The 19503-nt window shown below is 36.0% G+C and overlaps 1 protein-coding gene across 4 annotated transcripts in view; it reads right to left on the minus strand.

Moving 5' to 3' along the window:
• STXBP5L (syntaxin binding protein 5L) overlaps nt 1-19503 on the minus strand; it is a 184634-nt gene that overhangs the window by 91333 nt on the left and 73798 nt on the right. For all 4 annotated transcript variants that reach the window (XM_088051631.1, XM_014253302.2, XM_088051630.1 and 1 more), the window contains exon 5: nt 3871-4005. In XM_088051631.1, coding sequence (XP_087907757.1) covers nt 3871-4005 — 135 coding nt within the window. The remainder of the gene's footprint in view (nt 1-3870; nt 4006-19503) is intronic.

Raw genomic sequence — 19503 nt, forward strand, 5'->3', positions numbered from 1 at the left:
CAAACAATATCATGATCCTCAAACCCCTCTGGCAAAGGATTAGCTCTGCTACATGACAGAGAAATGACAAGTGAAAAAGTTTTGATTTATTCATTCTTAGCTGATAAGATTGCTTCAGTGTGGCCTGGAGTAGTGATAATGCATGAGATGACAGAAATAGCTGAGGCAAGAATTGGTACCCATATGCTTGTGTTTTTTCTCAGTTCTGTACAAGGACAGGTCCACTGAGACACAGACTGTGCACATGATTTAAAGGAGGAAATTTTTCCTGTAACTTCCAGAATTGCTTACAACTTAGTTCTGAAAATAATCTAAAAAAAAAAGAAAACAATCTGTTTCCTTAGCATTATTAGCTGTTCAGGCCTTAATTTCTAACTAACATTTAAACTCACTGAATGATCTCTCCTGCAAGAGAAGATGGTAATCCCTTATGATAAAATATGTATGGCAATCATCTTTTTGATGTGTATCTCCACTAGATGCTTCTGAACATGGCATAAAACCGCCATCACTCAAGAAAATAGTGCTCTACAGATCTTCCAGATACAAAAGTAGACAAGTAAATCACAAAAAACCTGTCTGCACCAAATGACAACTTTGTAAAGTAAAAGTAGCTGTGCAGGACAAGGTGATCAGATTTCTTGCATCATATGCAAAGTCTAAAAATGTTGCATCTAAACTTGTTTCCCCTTCAAGTCTTCAAGCTACCAAGCCTTTTCACCTCAGTCTTTCACTGCAACAGAATCACTCTTACAAAAAATTCTAGCAGTCATCTGATTGGCCTCACTGACTCAAAATATTTGGTTGTTTCTGAGGATGACAGTAACATGGAGATTTCACTAGAAGTAGATAAAAATCAGTGAAAACTAAGGGGGCATTAAAAGAAAGAGAAGTTATGTTGGTAGACTTTCAGTTTTAGAAACTGGATGAGAACTGCATGAAGAGGGATGAACACCTTCAGACTTGTTGGAGCAGATGATATACATTGAAACACTTAAAATTTTATTTATAAACCTTCCATCTAAGCTGAGGACTTCAATACAGCAGCAGAGCAATGGCTTTTAGTGGTCTTTTCTTGCCAGTAAGATTGAAAGACATATGATTGCATAAAAGGTAATCCTTTTCCTTCCAAGCTTTATAGAGAATAGTGACATCTTCAAGCTAACCTCAAGCTAACTCTGAATTGTTACCATTAACTCAGAACTTAACATAATTGAGCACCATTTCCCCTTACATTGTTCATGGTAAGGTTGAAGATTTTCCTCAATTTTACATACATAGATTTTCCTATTTTCTTTTGTCTTTGAAATCACCTAACATCAACAGACTTTGTGAACTTATACACCCCAGAACAACCTGATTTTACTGTAAGAAGGAAGTTGGTCTTGAAAATTCTAGAGAAGCCTTACAACGTGAATTATTTTATGATTATATAATACTATATAATCAAATCAGAACATATCCATGGCCCAAAATAAAACTGTTGTCTCAAACATTTTTCTCAGTACTATTCTAAAGAAAAGTCTACAATCATAAACTCAGCCTCATGAAGTACATTTAAAGTTAATAACATTTCCTTTGAAAGCTAATGTACATTCCATTTTACGTGCAGGAAAGCAACAGCAGTGCAAGAGACATCATAGTTTATTATCAGAGAGAGTTCAAATTACAATTTTTACTGAGTCATCCAGTTTCAACTTCAGAGGGACTATAGCATCTATAAAAGCGGCTGCTTGTGGCAAACATCACCAGTACTCCCACCAGCCTCTTCCTCTTATAAAGAGAAACTAATCACACAGGATCTCCTGTCCACCTGCAAAATATTTAAAAGGGCAACTTCCTCCCCTCCGTATCAAGGAGCACATGATAGATAAGATTGGATGGAGAGGACGGAGCTTTAGAGAAGCACACTGCTTACATAGATCAATTTATCCTTGCAAAACTGGTAGAACTAGAAGCAGTAATGAATGAATACCTGTGCTCCCCTGCCAGCAAAACAGTACATGGCAAACTCACTTTTTAGGAGAAGACCCTATTTTGGTAACCATGCAGCTCCTCCACGTACTTGAGGCAACACGGTCTATTTTTATTATGCTGTCATTACCTTTTACAACTTATGGAAAGATAAATTTTGGAAAATCTAGGTATTTTCCTGCATAAAAAATACAAAGAAGATAATTAGGAGGGGCTGCTTGCATCACTGAAGGTTCTAGAGAGCACAGCATCTAGCCTACGTCAACAAATCAGTAGTGAAGCTTGTTAGAAAGCAGCTCTTATTTCACACATAGAAAGACAGGCATCATTCTATTCTACTCTCAGGAAAATTGTTTGTTGTGGCTACTAAAATAATTTTTAAACATTTATACAGAAGAATTTTTAAGTAATTAGAAAGTGAAACTTGGTGGAAGGCTTCCAGTCCATAAAAAACTTTTGAATCTATTTCCCTACAGAAGAGAAACATCCTGACTTCTGGAGGAAAGAAAATTACAAGTGCACATAAAATTAAAACATGTTGCTCCCAAAAACTTAAAGATGTTATCTACTCAATGTAGTAAACACAGACATTCTAAACTACAAGATTCAAAAAGCCCTCCAATACGTCAATGTCACCAAAACAAAGTGAGAAACTGGAAACAAATAGGACTCTTTCCATCTGAATAACTCCATCAAAATGATCATACTCTGGTGGAAACCATGTTTTCCAGTAGTACTTTTTTGCAGCTGAAACTACCAAACAGAGCCGAGCAGTCTCACAGGGGCAGAACAACCAAACATTCCAAAATGGAGACCTGGACGAAAGTTTTACCAGCAGACTGAATCCTGGTTACTATTTGAATCCTTGGTTTTATGTCCTTGGAAGGTAAGCCTAGATTTTTACAACTGTGCCTATGAAGTTTGGTGCGGGCAGACAGGGAGTAAGAAAATGAGGCATCAGTTCAACCCAGGAGACAGAGCGATTAACATAATAAAAATAATAATAATAATAATAATAATAGGAAAATATTTTGAGAACTGGGGTTACACTGCAGGCCTGTAACCCTGTTCTTAGCTACTGTTCTCTTGGTTTACTGAGATTGGTGTATTTCAGTTTACCAGAGGTTACAGGTCCCTCACAACATGAAACAAATGTCTCAGAAACTGCAAGAAATACTTTGAGCTTTCCCAAAGAAGTTCCTCTTGCTGGAACTTCAGAGAAAACAGCAGAGAAAGTTTTTCATTTCTGTTGAGGCTTTTACTTGCAAGAAGCATAGATGTCTAGCCAGATTTTTGTATGTCTCTTTCCATTTCATACCCACAACACAGGCACCTGGCTTAGCTTGTTAGAGAGCTATCATTCAATAGGCACTCATTATCTTTCCTATCGGTTCATCAGGTTTTGATCTGTTTGAATTAACCTTGAAATTCTCACTGTGTTGAGCAGGAGGCTTGGTCTAGAGACCTCATCCTGTCCCTTCTCATCTAAATGATTCCACAGTTCAATGAGGAAAATTTCTCCATAGAGTCTCAGGGCAAATCTCTTCCATTATTCTTGTCACAGGATGGAGGATATGGTGATCAAGCTTTCCTCATAAAAATAGCAAAATCTGAATTTTAGTGATTAAAGACTTCCTGTATTTAATGGAACTTCATAGTTAAACAGTACACCAAATTTTTTTTTTCTTTTATATGAAATATAATTACATGGCCTCTAACATTAATCTGATTCTTAATGTCCTGTAAAAAAACAGTTAATACTGCAAAGGCATTCACTGAAATTAATGGCTTTAAAAGATCTGGTAATATTTGCAAAACCAAATAATTCTTCAAAATTAAACTTAAGACAGCTATGAAAATGACCACACATACAAATGAAAAAAAATCTGCACTTACAGTTCTATTGCCTTGTTCCACATGATAACATATCCAGAAAGAATGAAGGACTCAATATTTACAATGTGTGTATTTCCTCTCTCTGTTCCAACATAAAGCCATTTACTCTGGAAAGGTAGATGGCAGTAAGTAATCCTGGAAAAGATAAAAAACCAAAACAACAAAATATAAGTGACTGAATACCACAGGAACAATATTTTTGAACACTTTTTCAGCTGAAAGAATTATTCTTTCCATTTTAAAACTTGAGAAAAGGCTGCCCAGCAGGCATTCTGTAGAATATGCAGGTTCTGGGGGTCATCTCCAGGAAAATTATAAAAGAGAAGATGAAACAAAACAGGGTCATCCTGCCTGCCAATATTAAGGGCAGGACAAAAGAGAAGCATCACTTGAGCACTCAACTAAGTCTATCTATCTCCATCAGTATGTAAATTGCACTTTTGATAGTATTCAGGACTCTCAAGGAAGGCTTTCTTAGATCTTTTCTCAGAATAAGCAGATTATCCTGTCAAACAAACAAGAGTTTTGTGGACATCAGTGGGATTCATGTTTTGCACAACAGAAATATAACACCATAATTCACACAAGAAAACATTCATTTATTTGCCATCTGGAAGAGTAGGGACTTAGATAAGAGCATTTATCAAAACTGAACTACCACAGACACACTGAACTCTACACTCATTATAAAGTGGTGAAAAAGTGCTACATTAGCTTGGAAAGATGTCATGATAATTTCTCATGATAATACATAAAAGTTTTCACAGATGACAAATGAGTACTTGTTACTTTCATATTATGTTACTTTCATATTATGGTTATTATACAGAGATTACATACACTAAATCTATATGAGATGAGAAAACACTTGCTACTAAAATCTAACTGAATGCATACTACCTACAGAGACTGAAACTTAATCCAGCTTTATGGCACAGACTTGTAAATTTTGACAAAAAAAATATCAGGTATTTTGCTTGGTATGTCATATATTATTATATTTATCACTCAGTTCCACAAACAGGCTATTTCTGGTATCTACATAAAAACTTGATTTTTTTTTTTTCCTTACCACCTTCAACCACCACAAAAGTACATATAGTGTTTAAAACCATGAATATCTGAAATTTTCCTTCTTATGGTACAGCAATTTTTCTGAATTTATTATAAAGGAGTGAGAGGGGTGTTGGCAATCTTTAAGTAATTTGGCTCTCTCAGTCAAGTCAAGTCCTCTGAGCAGAGCATTTGCCACTCTTTAAGGAATTGTTCAGTAATTATACAAATTGAATATACTTTGTGTAATTGTTCCCTGTAAAGTACTCTAAACAAACAAAGAAGTTCCAAACAGATTACACACAGTATTTGCATAGTTCTGTAGTTTTCCAAGTATCTAATAAACTGTCAGTACATTTAATGCTAAATTCATTGAAGTGAGGAAAATTACTTTTTTTGTACTTACGCATCACACTGGACTGAATACAGTTGAAATATGGAGTCTTCACATTGTAATTTATGGAGAAAATTATTGTGGAACCGTGGAACCCGGAATAAGGCTTACTCTTCACAGAAATTTTGTGGTTGATTAAAGTGAGGCCTAAATATGACATAGCCTCTGCTCTGTCCAGCTGTACAGGGCTCAATTTTACCATCAGTTGTTTAATTTTGACAATAATTCTGGAGTCTTTAGTGGAAAGAGCACCAGGTTTTCCAAGAGAATTGCTTTGAGAACGGGAGCTATATTTTAGTATGCATAACTGAAAATGCCTTCAAGCAGCAACATAGTACTGATATTGTGGGTGCAGTCAGACCAACAAAGATCCAAGAGAAACAACTCCAGAAAGTATATGCCACCTACATAAATCCTTGATGGAGTTCAAGCTATGAGCTTTATTCTTCTGCTCGTAACAGGTGCAAGGAACCATTTGCCCTTTTAACATCATAGCTTCAAATGAGAAGTTGTTTTACACATTTTTCCTGATCATTTTCCTTTAAATTGAACAACTGTATTTCTTTTGCTTTCTCTTCAGGTGTACCATTTCCTTCACTTTTGGTTAAATTCATATTTAGTCCATTCTTTTGTTGTTATTGTTTCATTTCTTGCATTTCTGTACTACCTCTACTCTTCTTTCTCGCACTGCAAGGCATATGGGTGCTTTGTTAGGTCCCAGCCCATAAAAAAACTTCTCTAGCTAATAAACCCTCTTAATCACTTCATGCTGAAGCTCACCCAACACTTGTTTGTAGTAAACTGTTAAATTACAGAAAGAGGAGACAATTTTGACTTGAAAGTGTTGAAAATGTAGCTGTCTAATGACTGACAAAAAAATTGTAAGTTCCAAAGTTGGAACTTACTAGTTCCAACTTAGAGCCCTACTTGACTTGAACGCTACTACTCCAATTTCTGGCAGTTGTGTCATCAGACTAAGCAGGTTCAAGTCCACCTAGGACAACACTATTTTTCAGTCTTCTATTAAATCCAATCACAAGCCACTATGGGGTACTGCAGAAAACTCGATCTCCCATGTGCAAGAATGAATCCAATATTAGGAATAAAGTTTCAACATCACCTCACACACTGTTTGAGGCTGCTTTGGGCTGCTTTTTGAGATTTCCTTCCACGTCATAATCTCTTGGACACACTGCCACAACAACCAGCAGACAAAGTGGGTGTCTGCATTCCCAGATATTGCACAGCCTCCATTTGCCTGCCTTAGGTTTAAAATTCCAAGAACATAATGCTTTAAGAACAAGGTCCTACAGCAAGAGAAAAAAATCAAACCAATGTAGTAACTACTAATAAGTAGCTAGGCCATAAGTTACTAGCCTTAATATCTTCCTGGCCTCTCTGAAATCCCAGATATCATTCACTACTAAGCCTGGATGCACAATATGAAGCACCAAAAGAAAATAAGGTATTGCTAAACAATGAAAAAAACCACCACAGCCATGCCTTTTTTCTTTAGCCCAGCTGCTTCGTCTTAAATAATTCCATTTTGTTCTGCCAAATTTATGGGATGGCCAGGTAAGAAAGTATCCTGCATGTTCTTTTTTCCACAAAGAAAAGTACCCTATGAGTCTTTATTGTTTACCCAAACTGTTATAAAACATTATGAAATGTCTAATTATGAAATGTGTAAATGTCATTATGAAACCTTTTATAATATATGAGCTTATAAGAAAATAGCACTCCCTTAAAGACAATCCAGATATAAAAACCCTATTAGAGCACAGGGATTACTAGGCATTTTAATACAATATATTGCTAGGCTTCACCAAACAAACCCATATGATTTCTGTATTCTCCTAAAACTCTTCACTTCTCTGAAGTAGTTTTTACATTATGTAATTTATTTAGCTTTTACATAATGTAAATTAAATTCAAACTGCTTTATATATTATTGACTTTTCACTTCTACAGAAAATATTAACTTGACTTTGAGGCTTGGAAGCTTTGAAGCAAGACTCAGATTTTTAATGAACATCTTCCATCTCAGTAAGTACTGAAATTACATAACGATTTCTTCAAGAGAAAACAATGAAGTCTCATACTGTAGTTTTCATTGTGGATGAAAGGTATTCCATTATATGACTCTATTAGTCATATATCCCACAAGCAAATTAAGATGTCTTTTGATGCCATTACAAAAATGAGTCAATAAGCCAGAAAGAAAGAAAGGCTATTTTTCTTCTTAAGGAGTTAGGGGTTGTACTGAATTATGAAGCACTTCTGACAAAGTTTAATCAGATTGTCAATCTGATTGAGATAACGTGCAACAAAATTAAATGGAAATTTGAGGATTTTCTCAATGTTGATCACTTAACAGAAAGTCAGTCAGAAATGTGGATATTATACATTCTTAGCAGCAAACCGCAACATGAATCTTATTGATCATTATAAAAAATAGCAAAAAATTGATGAATTGATACCAAAAAAGGTGTTTCTGTGCTGCCAGAACAGTCTGAAACACTGTCAAATGACAAAACAGGATATAGAATATCCTGTAGGATACAGTAATTTTTACAAAATCAAGAGGTACTAACTAAAACACTTAAATAAGAATTTAGTAAGGAAAACTATTTTGCTAAGGTCCCAAAAACATGCCTTATGTAAGTAGTTAAACATATTATTTAAATAAATTATGTAAGTAATATAAAAGATATAATGGAATAACTGAAAGAGGCATTGTCAAAACATTGAACTTTATTTTAGAAAGGAATATATTCTGACTGACAAATCTTGAAAAGGTATACTTTTCAGAAAATCTCAGCACTCTACAGTCTACCAACCATGGCCAAAAACTCACTGCATATTAGTAGAATACTACAATGTTAAAATAATTTAGATTGCTATAACCTCTAAAGTATTAGCAAAAACGCTTAGATTACTTAAAAATCATCTTTATTATGTTAATTGTATTCCTGTAAGAAAAAGAAAAGATAATTTTGAGAATGCTTCTTTGTGCCTCTGCTTTGCTATTTTTGTTTTTCTATTTTTACTGTGAAAAGTTTTCCCGGAACACCATTGCTGGTGGTGAGTGGGGAGACCTGCTGAAGGGTGGAGAGTAAATTGCATTTTTGTCAAAATGAAAAACAGTTATTCCAACTAAATTATTTAGTTGCTCAATCATGGACATCAAAACAATTAAATTTACACTATGGCTTTTCCCTTTATACAGATAATCTTAAATATGAACAAGCATAGAAACTGTGTATTCCTTATTCCCAGCTGACTGTCAGAGTTCAGTTTCTCTAAGTTCCAACAGAAAGCAAACATTAGCTTGAACTCCCTTTCAGAATCCTACCAAAATAATCTACAGTGTCCAGGTTCTCAGGAAATATGGAAACCTCACAAATTTACAGGAAAAGAGGAAGATAAAACATGAAGGAGCATTAACTTGGGAGCATGAGTAGCTGACAGGAAGCAAGCCTAGTAGCTGCAAGACACACTGGCCCAGCCTTCTGCTCTTAGTGACTCCTAAGGGATGACTGCCACTGTCTTACACCCAATGTACAGTGCATTGCCCTAGCATGGATGAATTCAGCTGCTGAGAAAGTCGATCACCTCCTTAAGAAGGTTATGGCTATCAGAAGTCTACCTTTTCATTGCAATGATTATGGCTCTTTTCCTGACTCCAGGGATTTTCTCCAGCATCCTCTGGTGCTTTAAGCACTTTCCACTAATTTACACTATATCCTTCAGCTGGTCATCCCCAAGAGCTGTTCTCTTGGTATTGCCACCTGATAGACTGGGCATCATCCCTGCTACTTGCCAGTGACTAGCTGAAGTTATGTCAGGTCCTCTTTCAAAGAAGCTCTTCAAAAGGATTCCTCTAGAGAGGAATCTGTGGCCTGTGTAGCCTTCAATGGATATTCACAACAGGGGAAAACCACTGCAGAAGCCCTTCCCTTCCTTCTTGACTTCTGCAGGCTTTCTTCACTCCAACAGAAAAACTGCAGCTGCTAAGGAGGCTTCGTGTCTTCGTTTCAGTCCTCTTCTCCCTCCATCAGCAAGCACAAATTATTTCCACACAATTTCTTTTCTTCCCTCATACTCCCTTAATCTTTCAGTAATTTTGAACAGAAGTAATACAAAACAAAGCACACCAGACTCATCTAGTGCCCCGTCCTTCTCCAGCGGTTGAAAGTGGACTGAAGTCGCTTCTGGCTAGCCAGTATCCTCGGCAAGTGTAAGGTTACTTTTCATCAGTTAAGTAGGGGATATTCAAGCAGATTATTGCTTTAAGTCACAAAATGGACACAGGAAGAATTGGATATTCAGGCAAAGTAATTTGTAGCTGACCTGAAGTGCCTAAACAGAAGCACAGGTTAAAGCTACTGACAATGAAAGAAAGGAGTTGTTTCCAGCAGATCTAGCAAAGGATGTAAATTATGAGCTACTTGGCCTCTGGAGGTATTTCATCTTCTTCCTGGTCTATATATAAATTTGGAGCTCATCAGCATTGTGAGACATGTAAAAAACATGTACAATAGCAACAATTCATGCAGTCTGCTATCCACATGATGTATGCTATAGACATTTTAAAGACAGCAAAATGAATTGCTTTACATGAAGCAATTTAATATATATTCCTACAAAAAAACATGAATGAAAAATGGAGTCAAGGCAGTGGTAACGTTTACTTTCTAGACATCTACTTCCCAGTGTTCCTTTCAAGTTTGGCATCTCAGACTATTCATCTTACCCAATCAGTCCACAGAGCAGCTTTATTTGTCTTTGTTTTGTACTGGTTTAGATACAAGTATTCATCACAGTCACTGCTGCTTGTACAACAGCAAAAATTTAATTTGTGGATCGGAATGTAAGAAATGAACCCTTGAGGTTCCTCTCTTCTGTTTAATACTGATTTAATCTGATTCCTTCAAATTAACTGCCACTTGAGCTAGAACAAATTACTATAAGATACCTCTTGATTTAAAGAATTTCAGTGATGGGAGATTCTCTACAAATGCTGAGGTACAACAAATCAGGATTCCACCTCTAAACTGTAATTTCAATACAAATTATCCTAAGTAAAGTATACTTCTAGCTATTTGTGAACATCCTACATATAATTAAGACATCCTCCTCTCCCCCATCCCTACTTCAATTTCTACAAATTCTATGTAGAAGAAATGTTAAGAAAAATTTTTCACTTTAGAGTTTCATTTAAAGCCAACAGGCTTAAATACTGCTGAGATATCTAACACAAATCCATATTTTGACAAAGCGAAAAACCTTATGCATCTATTTTCCATCAAATTATTTAGATATGTTATCTGGCTGGTGGTCCACTGCTGTTTTCAAAGTGTTTAAGATGCAAACGTTTTTCATGGTGTCCCTTACTTGAAATATTATACAGAAGAAACTTACAAGAATAAGAAACAGGAATACAAGAAGCACCAAAAAAAAATACATAAGATTTTAAGAAATGCAGCTGGAAAATTATTTATTTCTCAAGATATTTTGGTTTTGTCCCTTTTATTGGATCTATTGGCACACTCTGAAGTATTTTGTTTTTTAGAAATTGGGACTTATCATTAATCCTTTAAAGTGTTAAAAATGAAAATACAAAGCTGAAGGTAAACTATAAGTATTAAACAATTAAAACAATTGAGAATAAAAGTAGGCTGTGCCTCTATTTCTTTAAAAGCCAGAACTTCCTGTGTAAACCTTCTAGATGGGAAATAACCCTAAAAGCCTGAAGTTAGGCCTATTCTTGACTTGTGAGCTTACTATTTCAAATGACTTTGCAATCACAACTGTAGTTAATAGCTTACAGCATCTAAAAATTACTTATTTTAAGAAATGCTTATGCTAACCACAAAAAGATCAGTGTAGCAACTATATGAACATTTGTAATGGGTATCAACATAAATTATTTACAAGCAGCTAACTCAAAAGAAACTAGAACAAATCAAAAAAAAAGCATGTTGAGGAATACATTAGATGTATTCCATTTGATTAAATTAGTAAACCCAGAGATCTCCCTTGAATGAAGAGTTAATTTATGTATTTAGATAAAATCTTATGAAGTTATTATGAGCTCTTTACAAGGACAGTCAAGTCTACAGCATGCCACAGGACCTTTGGTTTTTCCCAGTTTTATTTCTTACAACTAACCTTCTTACAACTCCACAGGAGGTCATCCTGGCCTGTCCAGCATGCCATAACACATAGACAAAGACAGCTGCACTATACCTCCCTATAAGATACAGGCATTGAAATCCCCACCCTCAATAACTCAAGACTGTCTCCAGTAGCACTGCAGCAAGTTATGGGCATTATTTAAGCTCAAGAACAACTTAGAAATCACTTAGAAATCCCAGTGTGCAAGGGAATGTACAACTTTTGTAGCCTATACTACAGATAATTTGTTTAATCTTCAGAATGAGAGAAAATTACCTTCCTTCCTCTTGGGCAAATGCACAGCAAAGAGACACCATCTTTTGTCAATTCCTTTTTATGGTTTTGACTGCAAATTCACAGGAGTGCCTCACCTGTAGGAGCAGCATCACTGACAGTGACAGTGACAGTGACAGTAACATTTTCTCCCTGCCTAGACCTTTAGTATCACACAACAGTAATGCCATGGATTGAACACGAACACTTGGTCCCAAGAGAAATAGATAAGGAAATTACATGGAAACGTGCTTTCTTAAATAGAAAAAGATGCTGGAAGAAACCAGCATACTTTTCACTGACTTCTAATTTGTTACTGATGCTGACTCAAGGTCATTACACAACAAAAATGAGAATAAAACTTCCACAAAATCAGTGAGGTGAGAAAATTAATGAAACAGGGTTGGAAAACAGACTCTTGCTCTCATCTTCAGGGGAAAGACAATGTACATGATTTTTCTCTTGTCTACTGGCTTGTGAAATCACTATTTCATATTTGCAATACTTCATTTGTCCTTCATAAATTTCCTTAAAGGATAAGTAAAAATGGGGTTGTATTACCAAATACAGTGACAGTGATGGGTAATACAGAGCACAGTAAGAGCCACTAAGTTTCTTAGCATGAAAGAAAGCCAAATAACAAAAGCTGGAACAGGAGGATGAAGTTCTCAAAAGAGAAAGTTTTTGATATATTTATTTAATTGATTTTGTAGCATCTGCATTAAAAAACCCAAACACCTAAGGACAGAATTTCTCTCATCCCTTTACCCAACACTGAATACATAAATCAAAAATGCAGGTTTTGGTTCCCAGTCTCATAGTTCCAAAAAAGTATATTGGGACCTAGCTCAAAGATGAAAGGCTGAAACTTGTCTTTTGTTTAACAGCTTGACTTCCCAGAGCTGTTAGAAAAGTAAACTAAAGATATGTTAGTATTTCACCCTCTGCTAGCTGCAGCATACACAAATCTGTGCTTATCACACATTCTTACTAAAATAAGTTTAAACCTAATTTTATATCAATATCAATCAAGCTATTTTAAATGACACACTAAAATCAGGATAAGACTGAAATACTGAAATTGACTTCAAAGAAAAATTAATTTTACATGTGTATGCTTTTTCTTTGTATGCACGCTTTTTTCCTTAACAGCTTCCATCAATTAAAATCATGTAGACTTATTGGAGACCAGCTGTTCTCATTTGTTGCGCTTCAGTAGACAGGGACTCTGTGATTAATGGTCCTTGTTTTTCTGCAATCTGTAGTCTCTCTTCTCTTCCTGCTCATGTACTGTTTAATGATATAATCTCAACACTGACATTACTAGCTCTATTTCTGATTTACTGGAATAATGCCCAGAGTTTATTGTGACAGAAGGAAAAGTATCCTAAATCACTGCATTGGGTTCTTGCTCAAAGCTGACATGTGTCTGGGCAGGAAAGAGGTGGTGTGGTTTCCAAGAACCAAATTACTTACTGGAACTGAATGGGTGCATGTTCTTCACTGTTATAAGATATGACTGGAAATCTAATTTAACAAAGGTCAAAGGAAAGATCTGAATAGAACTCTGAAAGATCTCACAAAATGCTAATTTGAAAACTCCAAAAGAGAAAACCATAAAATTCCCATATCTACATTGTAACTGTAAGAAGAAAATTCCAATTGATAGTGTAGACTGTTTATGCTGCCTGAACTGGCATACATTTAAAAGACTCCTTTTTGTCTCCTGTTGTCTAAAATGATGCATTTTTGTATTACAGTATTGGGCCTCTCATTTTTTATGACTGACACTATGAAACAGTTGTTCAATGCATAGCTGTGAGTATATATTTTAAATTTTGCTCTCCAAACCTGGCCTCAGAGCAATTTGGCAACACAGCTGCTATGTGAAAACAACATAACGTTACCCTGTGTTTTCTCAAAAAAGCATAAATCTACTGACAAACACGCTTTATTTTTTACAAAGCATTAGAAACAACCAGCACACTGCTCAGCATATGATGTAAGGTTTTACAGCATATAGCCAATGTTATGTGTCTTGCTAAGATATATTTTCCAGAAGGAAGAATACCAGGCAAACAATCACATGTGGCCAGATGACACAAAATTTAAATAAACCAGGACATGTTTTTCTTCCCTATTGATGGAAAACCAAAACTTCACAAAGATGTTTCTCAAAATGGAATTTTGAAGAGATGGGGTTTTTTTCTCAGAGAAATAATACAGGGAACTACAGCTGGAAAGACCCAAGGAAAGACGCAGACAGGAAAAGTGGGATTTCTCAGGTCAGAGGGACCTGTACTGTTGTTAAGTTCTCAGGTAATTGTGCCAGCTACACATTTTTCTCCAGCAGCTCTATGGGCCATGATGGTTTCATGTGTGCACATGTTAAGTGATTGGCTCCAAGGCATCTTTCTTGCCCTTCTGCTATCAAAGACAGCTGCTAGCTCTAAGAGTAACCCAGATGCAACATATTAGGCATTTTTGCCCTCAGAGAAGTTGCTTAACAAACACCTATAAAAGCAGATACTGTGGAATAATGTATTTAAGGACTTTTTAAATTGAAATGAAACTGACAATAATAATACTGGCAGAATCTTGATGGACTAAAAATTACTTTAGGGAAAGACTGTAAAAGCCACCATTTAGAAAGAACAGAGATTCTTAAATCCAAGTTTGGAACTGGATATAAACAGAGATCCTTCTAATATTCTAGAATGAAAAGTATGACCAGGACTTCTGTGATCTTAGTTTAGAGTAACATTTACCCTCATGTAATTTAAGCATAAAGAAACCAAACTGGTTTTAGAATAGCCATCTTAAGCTGTTGCAGCACTTTTTCTGCAGTGGCACCAACTCTCAGATTGCATTACAAATCCCACTGAAGATGGTAAGCATAAAAAAACTAAACCTGATAAAATAAAGCCACGTTGTTATCTCTGATGTAAAAATACAACTAACCAAGGTTTGGAGTCCTTCAAAATGTTTTGTCCTTCAAAAGGAAAAACTTTGATAGTTATAGTAAAATATGGATGGTAGGTTGACCAAAGGTAGGCTATTCCAGAATATCCCAATTATAGGAAACACAGCATATGTCAATATGCTCAATACAGCACTTATTAAAAACATCACTATAAAATTCTATTTTTAATGTGTATTTTATGCTTGATTTCACTGACAAAGGAAATTTTTTATTGGATATTTGAGAGATTCTCAAGAATTAGTTTTAAAGGTGTTGTAATTTCACAAGTGATCTTGGTACTAATACTAATGAAACCTCTTAGGGACACAATATTACAGAGGAAGGAAAATCTGCATGAGTGAAGTACAAGAAATGGAATTAAATTTAAAATCCAAGGGCACAGCCTCAGACTTCAAAGAACTTGCACTTTAGGGTTAGAGTTTGTGATACAGAAGTGATGGAAAAAGATCATTTCAATTTTACTTGTCTTGCTTTGCTTCCACTATTAAAGGCTCGCCCTGAAAAGCAGCACATTCCCTGCCAGCTAGATATACATCAGGGAAGACATGTAATGGGTGTATTAGTCAATCACAGCAAGACCAGAAACACTGGTAAGATGAAGCCACATAAAAGGAAGATGCCATTTTTGCATGCATCAGTAAACATATTGCTGCAGAGATTACAAATTAAAATGGTACTGTCAAGGGCCACAGCACAGATGGGACCCTATCTAGAATGTGTTTCCTTAATGAAACATCAGCTCAGAGAGAACTGATATGAGGAAAAAGGCCCAAAGAAAAGAAAAGGTAATGAAGACAAAATAGTGAAAAAAACCCCACAAATCAAAAACCCAGGTTGTGAATGTGTATGAATGAGCTGTTTATCTGTAAAGGAAAGGCGAAATATTTAAAATGCATGACAACGTGGATAGCAGAGTATCATATCAAATGGGAATTAAAGCCATAAAAATATGTTCAGTCTTGAAGCCGGAAGGTTTATTTCCATCAGAAGACTGAAGCTGACATGGAACAATTTTCCTGAAGAGCAAAGAGTGGATTTCAGCTTGAGCAGTTACATAACAGTGTAAGGCCCTGGGTGGGGCACTGTTGCATGTGGAGGAGTGTGGTGATCCACACACGAGTGACACCAAGCAGGCGCCAGGGGCCGCATGTGCAGCACCGTCTCCAGGCTGTGTGGAGCTGCATGTACCCCTTGGAAGCTGGATAAACACAGCCAGCTTGTTGTCACTGACAAGCCTGCAGGCAGCTCCCACTTGGTGGTTGCACCAACAGTGCAGAAGGAAGTTTTACTGTTAATGACCTTTCTGTTTGATAACAGGAATAATGCATACAGCTGTCTCCTTAAAAGAGAATCCTATGATCACTTGGATGACAAAAATGGGGTGATGCTTTCTATGGACAGGTTACCTGCTGACTGAAGGCCTGTGTGATGATGCCCAACTCAGGGCTCTCAGCATCCACAGGGTTGCAAGATTCCCTGTGCTTTTCTGCCGTTCTTTGTAGTGCTAGTTCTAATAAATTGCACTTTGGATGCTAACTTACAGGGCCTTGAGTGCCCTTCTTAGTGGGATCATAAGGGACCAGCAATCCTTAATGCAAAACATCATCAGCTTGTTTGTTTAAGAAAGGAAGGTATATGAGTTCTCTGGTGTGCAACTGAGGGAACCAGTCTCAGGAGGTCCCTTCAGCTCCACTCCACTAGAAGGCTCACATGTCTACCAAAAAGAAAATTTTAAGGATAATATGAATTTTCATTCTATTTCAGTAGATTGCAGTCTTAGAAATCTATCAAATCAAACCAGTTGATTCTTGGTATCAATGGGCAAATCTGTGTTTTGCATTTTTGCTCTTTGTTGATTGTTTAGCTAACCTGTGCTGAAGACAAAGAAACCCCAAAATACTTTAGCTTGATTTCTTTTTATAACCAAGACAGTCTTCATTTCAGCTAGGCTGCATGACACTTCCCAGGATGAGCTTATGAACCTTGCTTGATGAAAGAGCTCTGATTAAATTGCAAGTGCATAAACAGAGTTTGCAGCAACACACTATTAACCAGGAGGTTCATTTATTAGCAGGGAAGCTATCACAAGAATCCAGTTCCTTGAACAGGAAGTGAGACAGAGAATCTACTTTAACTAAGCCACAAGTTCCCTAATACAAATGAACAGACACAGGTAGTGCTGCGACTGCACAGCCAGTCACCAGTATTCACTCAATGGCCTCTTGCTGTCATTTTGATGAAGTTTATCTGCAAAAGAGAGAATGCTCTTAAAACAGGACACAAAATCCTGCAAACATACAGTAACATTCAGCTACTGTCAGGAAGGAATATAGACTTAAGAAAAGTTACTTTATTCAAAAACATCCATTTTTTTGTTTTGGGTTTGGTTTGTTTTAATTTGTTTCAGAGCATTTGGAGTAATGCTCTCAATCATCTTGTTCAAATACTGCAAGAACTCAACTGTAGGAGTCAAATTATAGTGAGTTACAATAGTGAGTTACAGTTAACAGAACTGCTCTAAAAGTCTCCAACTTAAAAGGCTCCTCTTGCTCTGTTCCAGCATACCCTTAACACTGAAGAAAGTGTTAGGAGTCTCAAAGCCAGTTGTACAGTGATTGTGTCACCTGGTGATTCCCCTCACAAGGGCACTTGTGGCTTTGTCATGGCATTGGTGCAGAGTGCATGCAGATGGATTTAAAGACCCAACACTGTCACACTGTGCTCATGTGTGCTGCTGTAAGTCACTGGGTAAGCTGCTGCAGCACTATTGGCTCATTTGTCACACACCAGTCAGCAATGGCTAAAAGAAGAAAGGAAGGCTCTTCCCCGTGCCAGTCAACACAACTGAAACAGCTCAGCTTTGGAATGACAGGAGATGAACTGTGTCAATAAGTGAAATGAGTGCCTGCTGGCTTATAGGACCTGGATTTCACACTACAATCCTTTTCCTACCCCCGCTGCACTTATATTAAAAGGAAATCTATAAAGCTGTTGTATATTTAAAGCTGTACTTGCTGAAGTCTGCTCTGATTATATTTAAAATAATGAAGACCTATAATAGTTCCCAGTGGTTTTGCTTAATCCTAATGTTCTTTGTAGCAGATAGAGATGGTGTCTAGTTCCAGTAGCTGAGTTATTTCTTTTGCTTAAAAAGCCTACTGAAGGTCAATCTGGCATCTCCTATGACATCAAGGAAGGAAAAAGAGGTACTAACATATGGAAGGTGTCCACAGTTTTGACCTTCAAAAACATTGAGGTAATTCTTATAGAATATTTACAGAGTTTAAAATGTTTTACCTGTCTGCACTATTTGTAAAAGAAACCATAAATCATATATTATGAACCATATGCTACTGTCAAATGTGTCTTTGAGTAACTGTCTTATCATTACAGCTCCCGGTATGGAGCCAAGCACTGAAACACATTGCTTACATTTGTATTTTCTTGAAAGTTCTTAGTGTATTGTATTACATTCCAATTATAGTAATAGAAATCTAAGATGATGACTTCATATAAAATAAATATATACTTTTTGGCAAAAGCGTATAATTTGCTTAAGTCCAAAAAAGTCCAGAGCATTACACCATACAACAGAAAATATCTGTCTGCCATTAAATCTCTTTAGTGTTCCTTCTAAACTTGCTCCAAAGAGACACTTAGTAAAGGAACAGTGAATGATAAATTATTATTGCTAGTGCTGCATCATCATTAGTTTAACAGTAGGTCAGAAGAAGAAAAAACTAAATCTGGAGAGGCTGCAAACTCTGATTTAATGGCTATAAAGGTGCACTTTGTTAGTGAATAATTATTCATAAACCATTCAGTGTCTTAATACTGAATCTTACATATTCAAAGACTACTGCATTGAAGTGTTCTTTCCTCTTTACAACTATGTTTTTACCAACATCCAAAGAAAAGAACAAACATTTTTTACTTTTGTGGGAGGGAAAGAGGGGATATATGTATGCATGGACTTGGGGAAACTTGACTCTAGTAATTGCAGAAACCTATACAGAAACCCTGCTAAAGAGCAGATTTTAGTCCATTATCCTGAAGTCTTAAATGTCAAGAAGCAGAAGAAAATTTCAAATTTAATAGTTCAACTACATGATGACTGCTGCATTGTGAGTAATAGGCAAAGATTTAAGTAACATTCATCTGTCTAACAGAAACTACCTGCTCTATGGTTCATGCACCAAATACCACAAAAATTCAGAATAAACTGATTCTACACGAAAGTTAATTAAACAAAGTCAAATAAAACAAGCATTTTAAATAATAAAATCATCATCATCATCACAAGCAGATAAGTACATTATATTGCATTACTTTATGAGGTAAACCTGCCATTTGTTAAAAAAAAAAAACTAAACCAGTGTAACAAGGAGACAAACATACTGGATAAATAAAACAATTTTTTTTAAAAATCCTGAAGAGACACATGCAAATAGAAAAATGGAAAGGATTCAGATGTTCCATTTTCATCGATAAAATGCATTTGAACAATTATGTGTTTGTCTCTGTGAAAGCTACCTAAATCTAAAATTAAGTTATATTAGAAATAATCTTAGAAGAACTAGCCTCTGACTTTCAAAACACTTCCCTATATGGCATCTTTCAATACCGTACTATTTTCTGAAAACATGCATCAATATTTTAAACCTATATTCTGTCAACAGGCATTTCTCCCCATTTAAGAAACATTTTAAAATCAGCTTGTTCACTGGTTCACAAACTTAAGACAGAAGAA

This window comes from Pseudopodoces humilis, chromosome 2 (assembly GCF_049639895.1).
Source record: "Pseudopodoces humilis isolate 2021_Gansu_Grassland_sample_001 chromosome 2, ASM4963989v1, whole genome shotgun sequence".
Taxonomy (NCBI): domain Eukaryota; kingdom Metazoa; phylum Chordata; class Aves; order Passeriformes; family Paridae; genus Pseudopodoces; species Pseudopodoces humilis.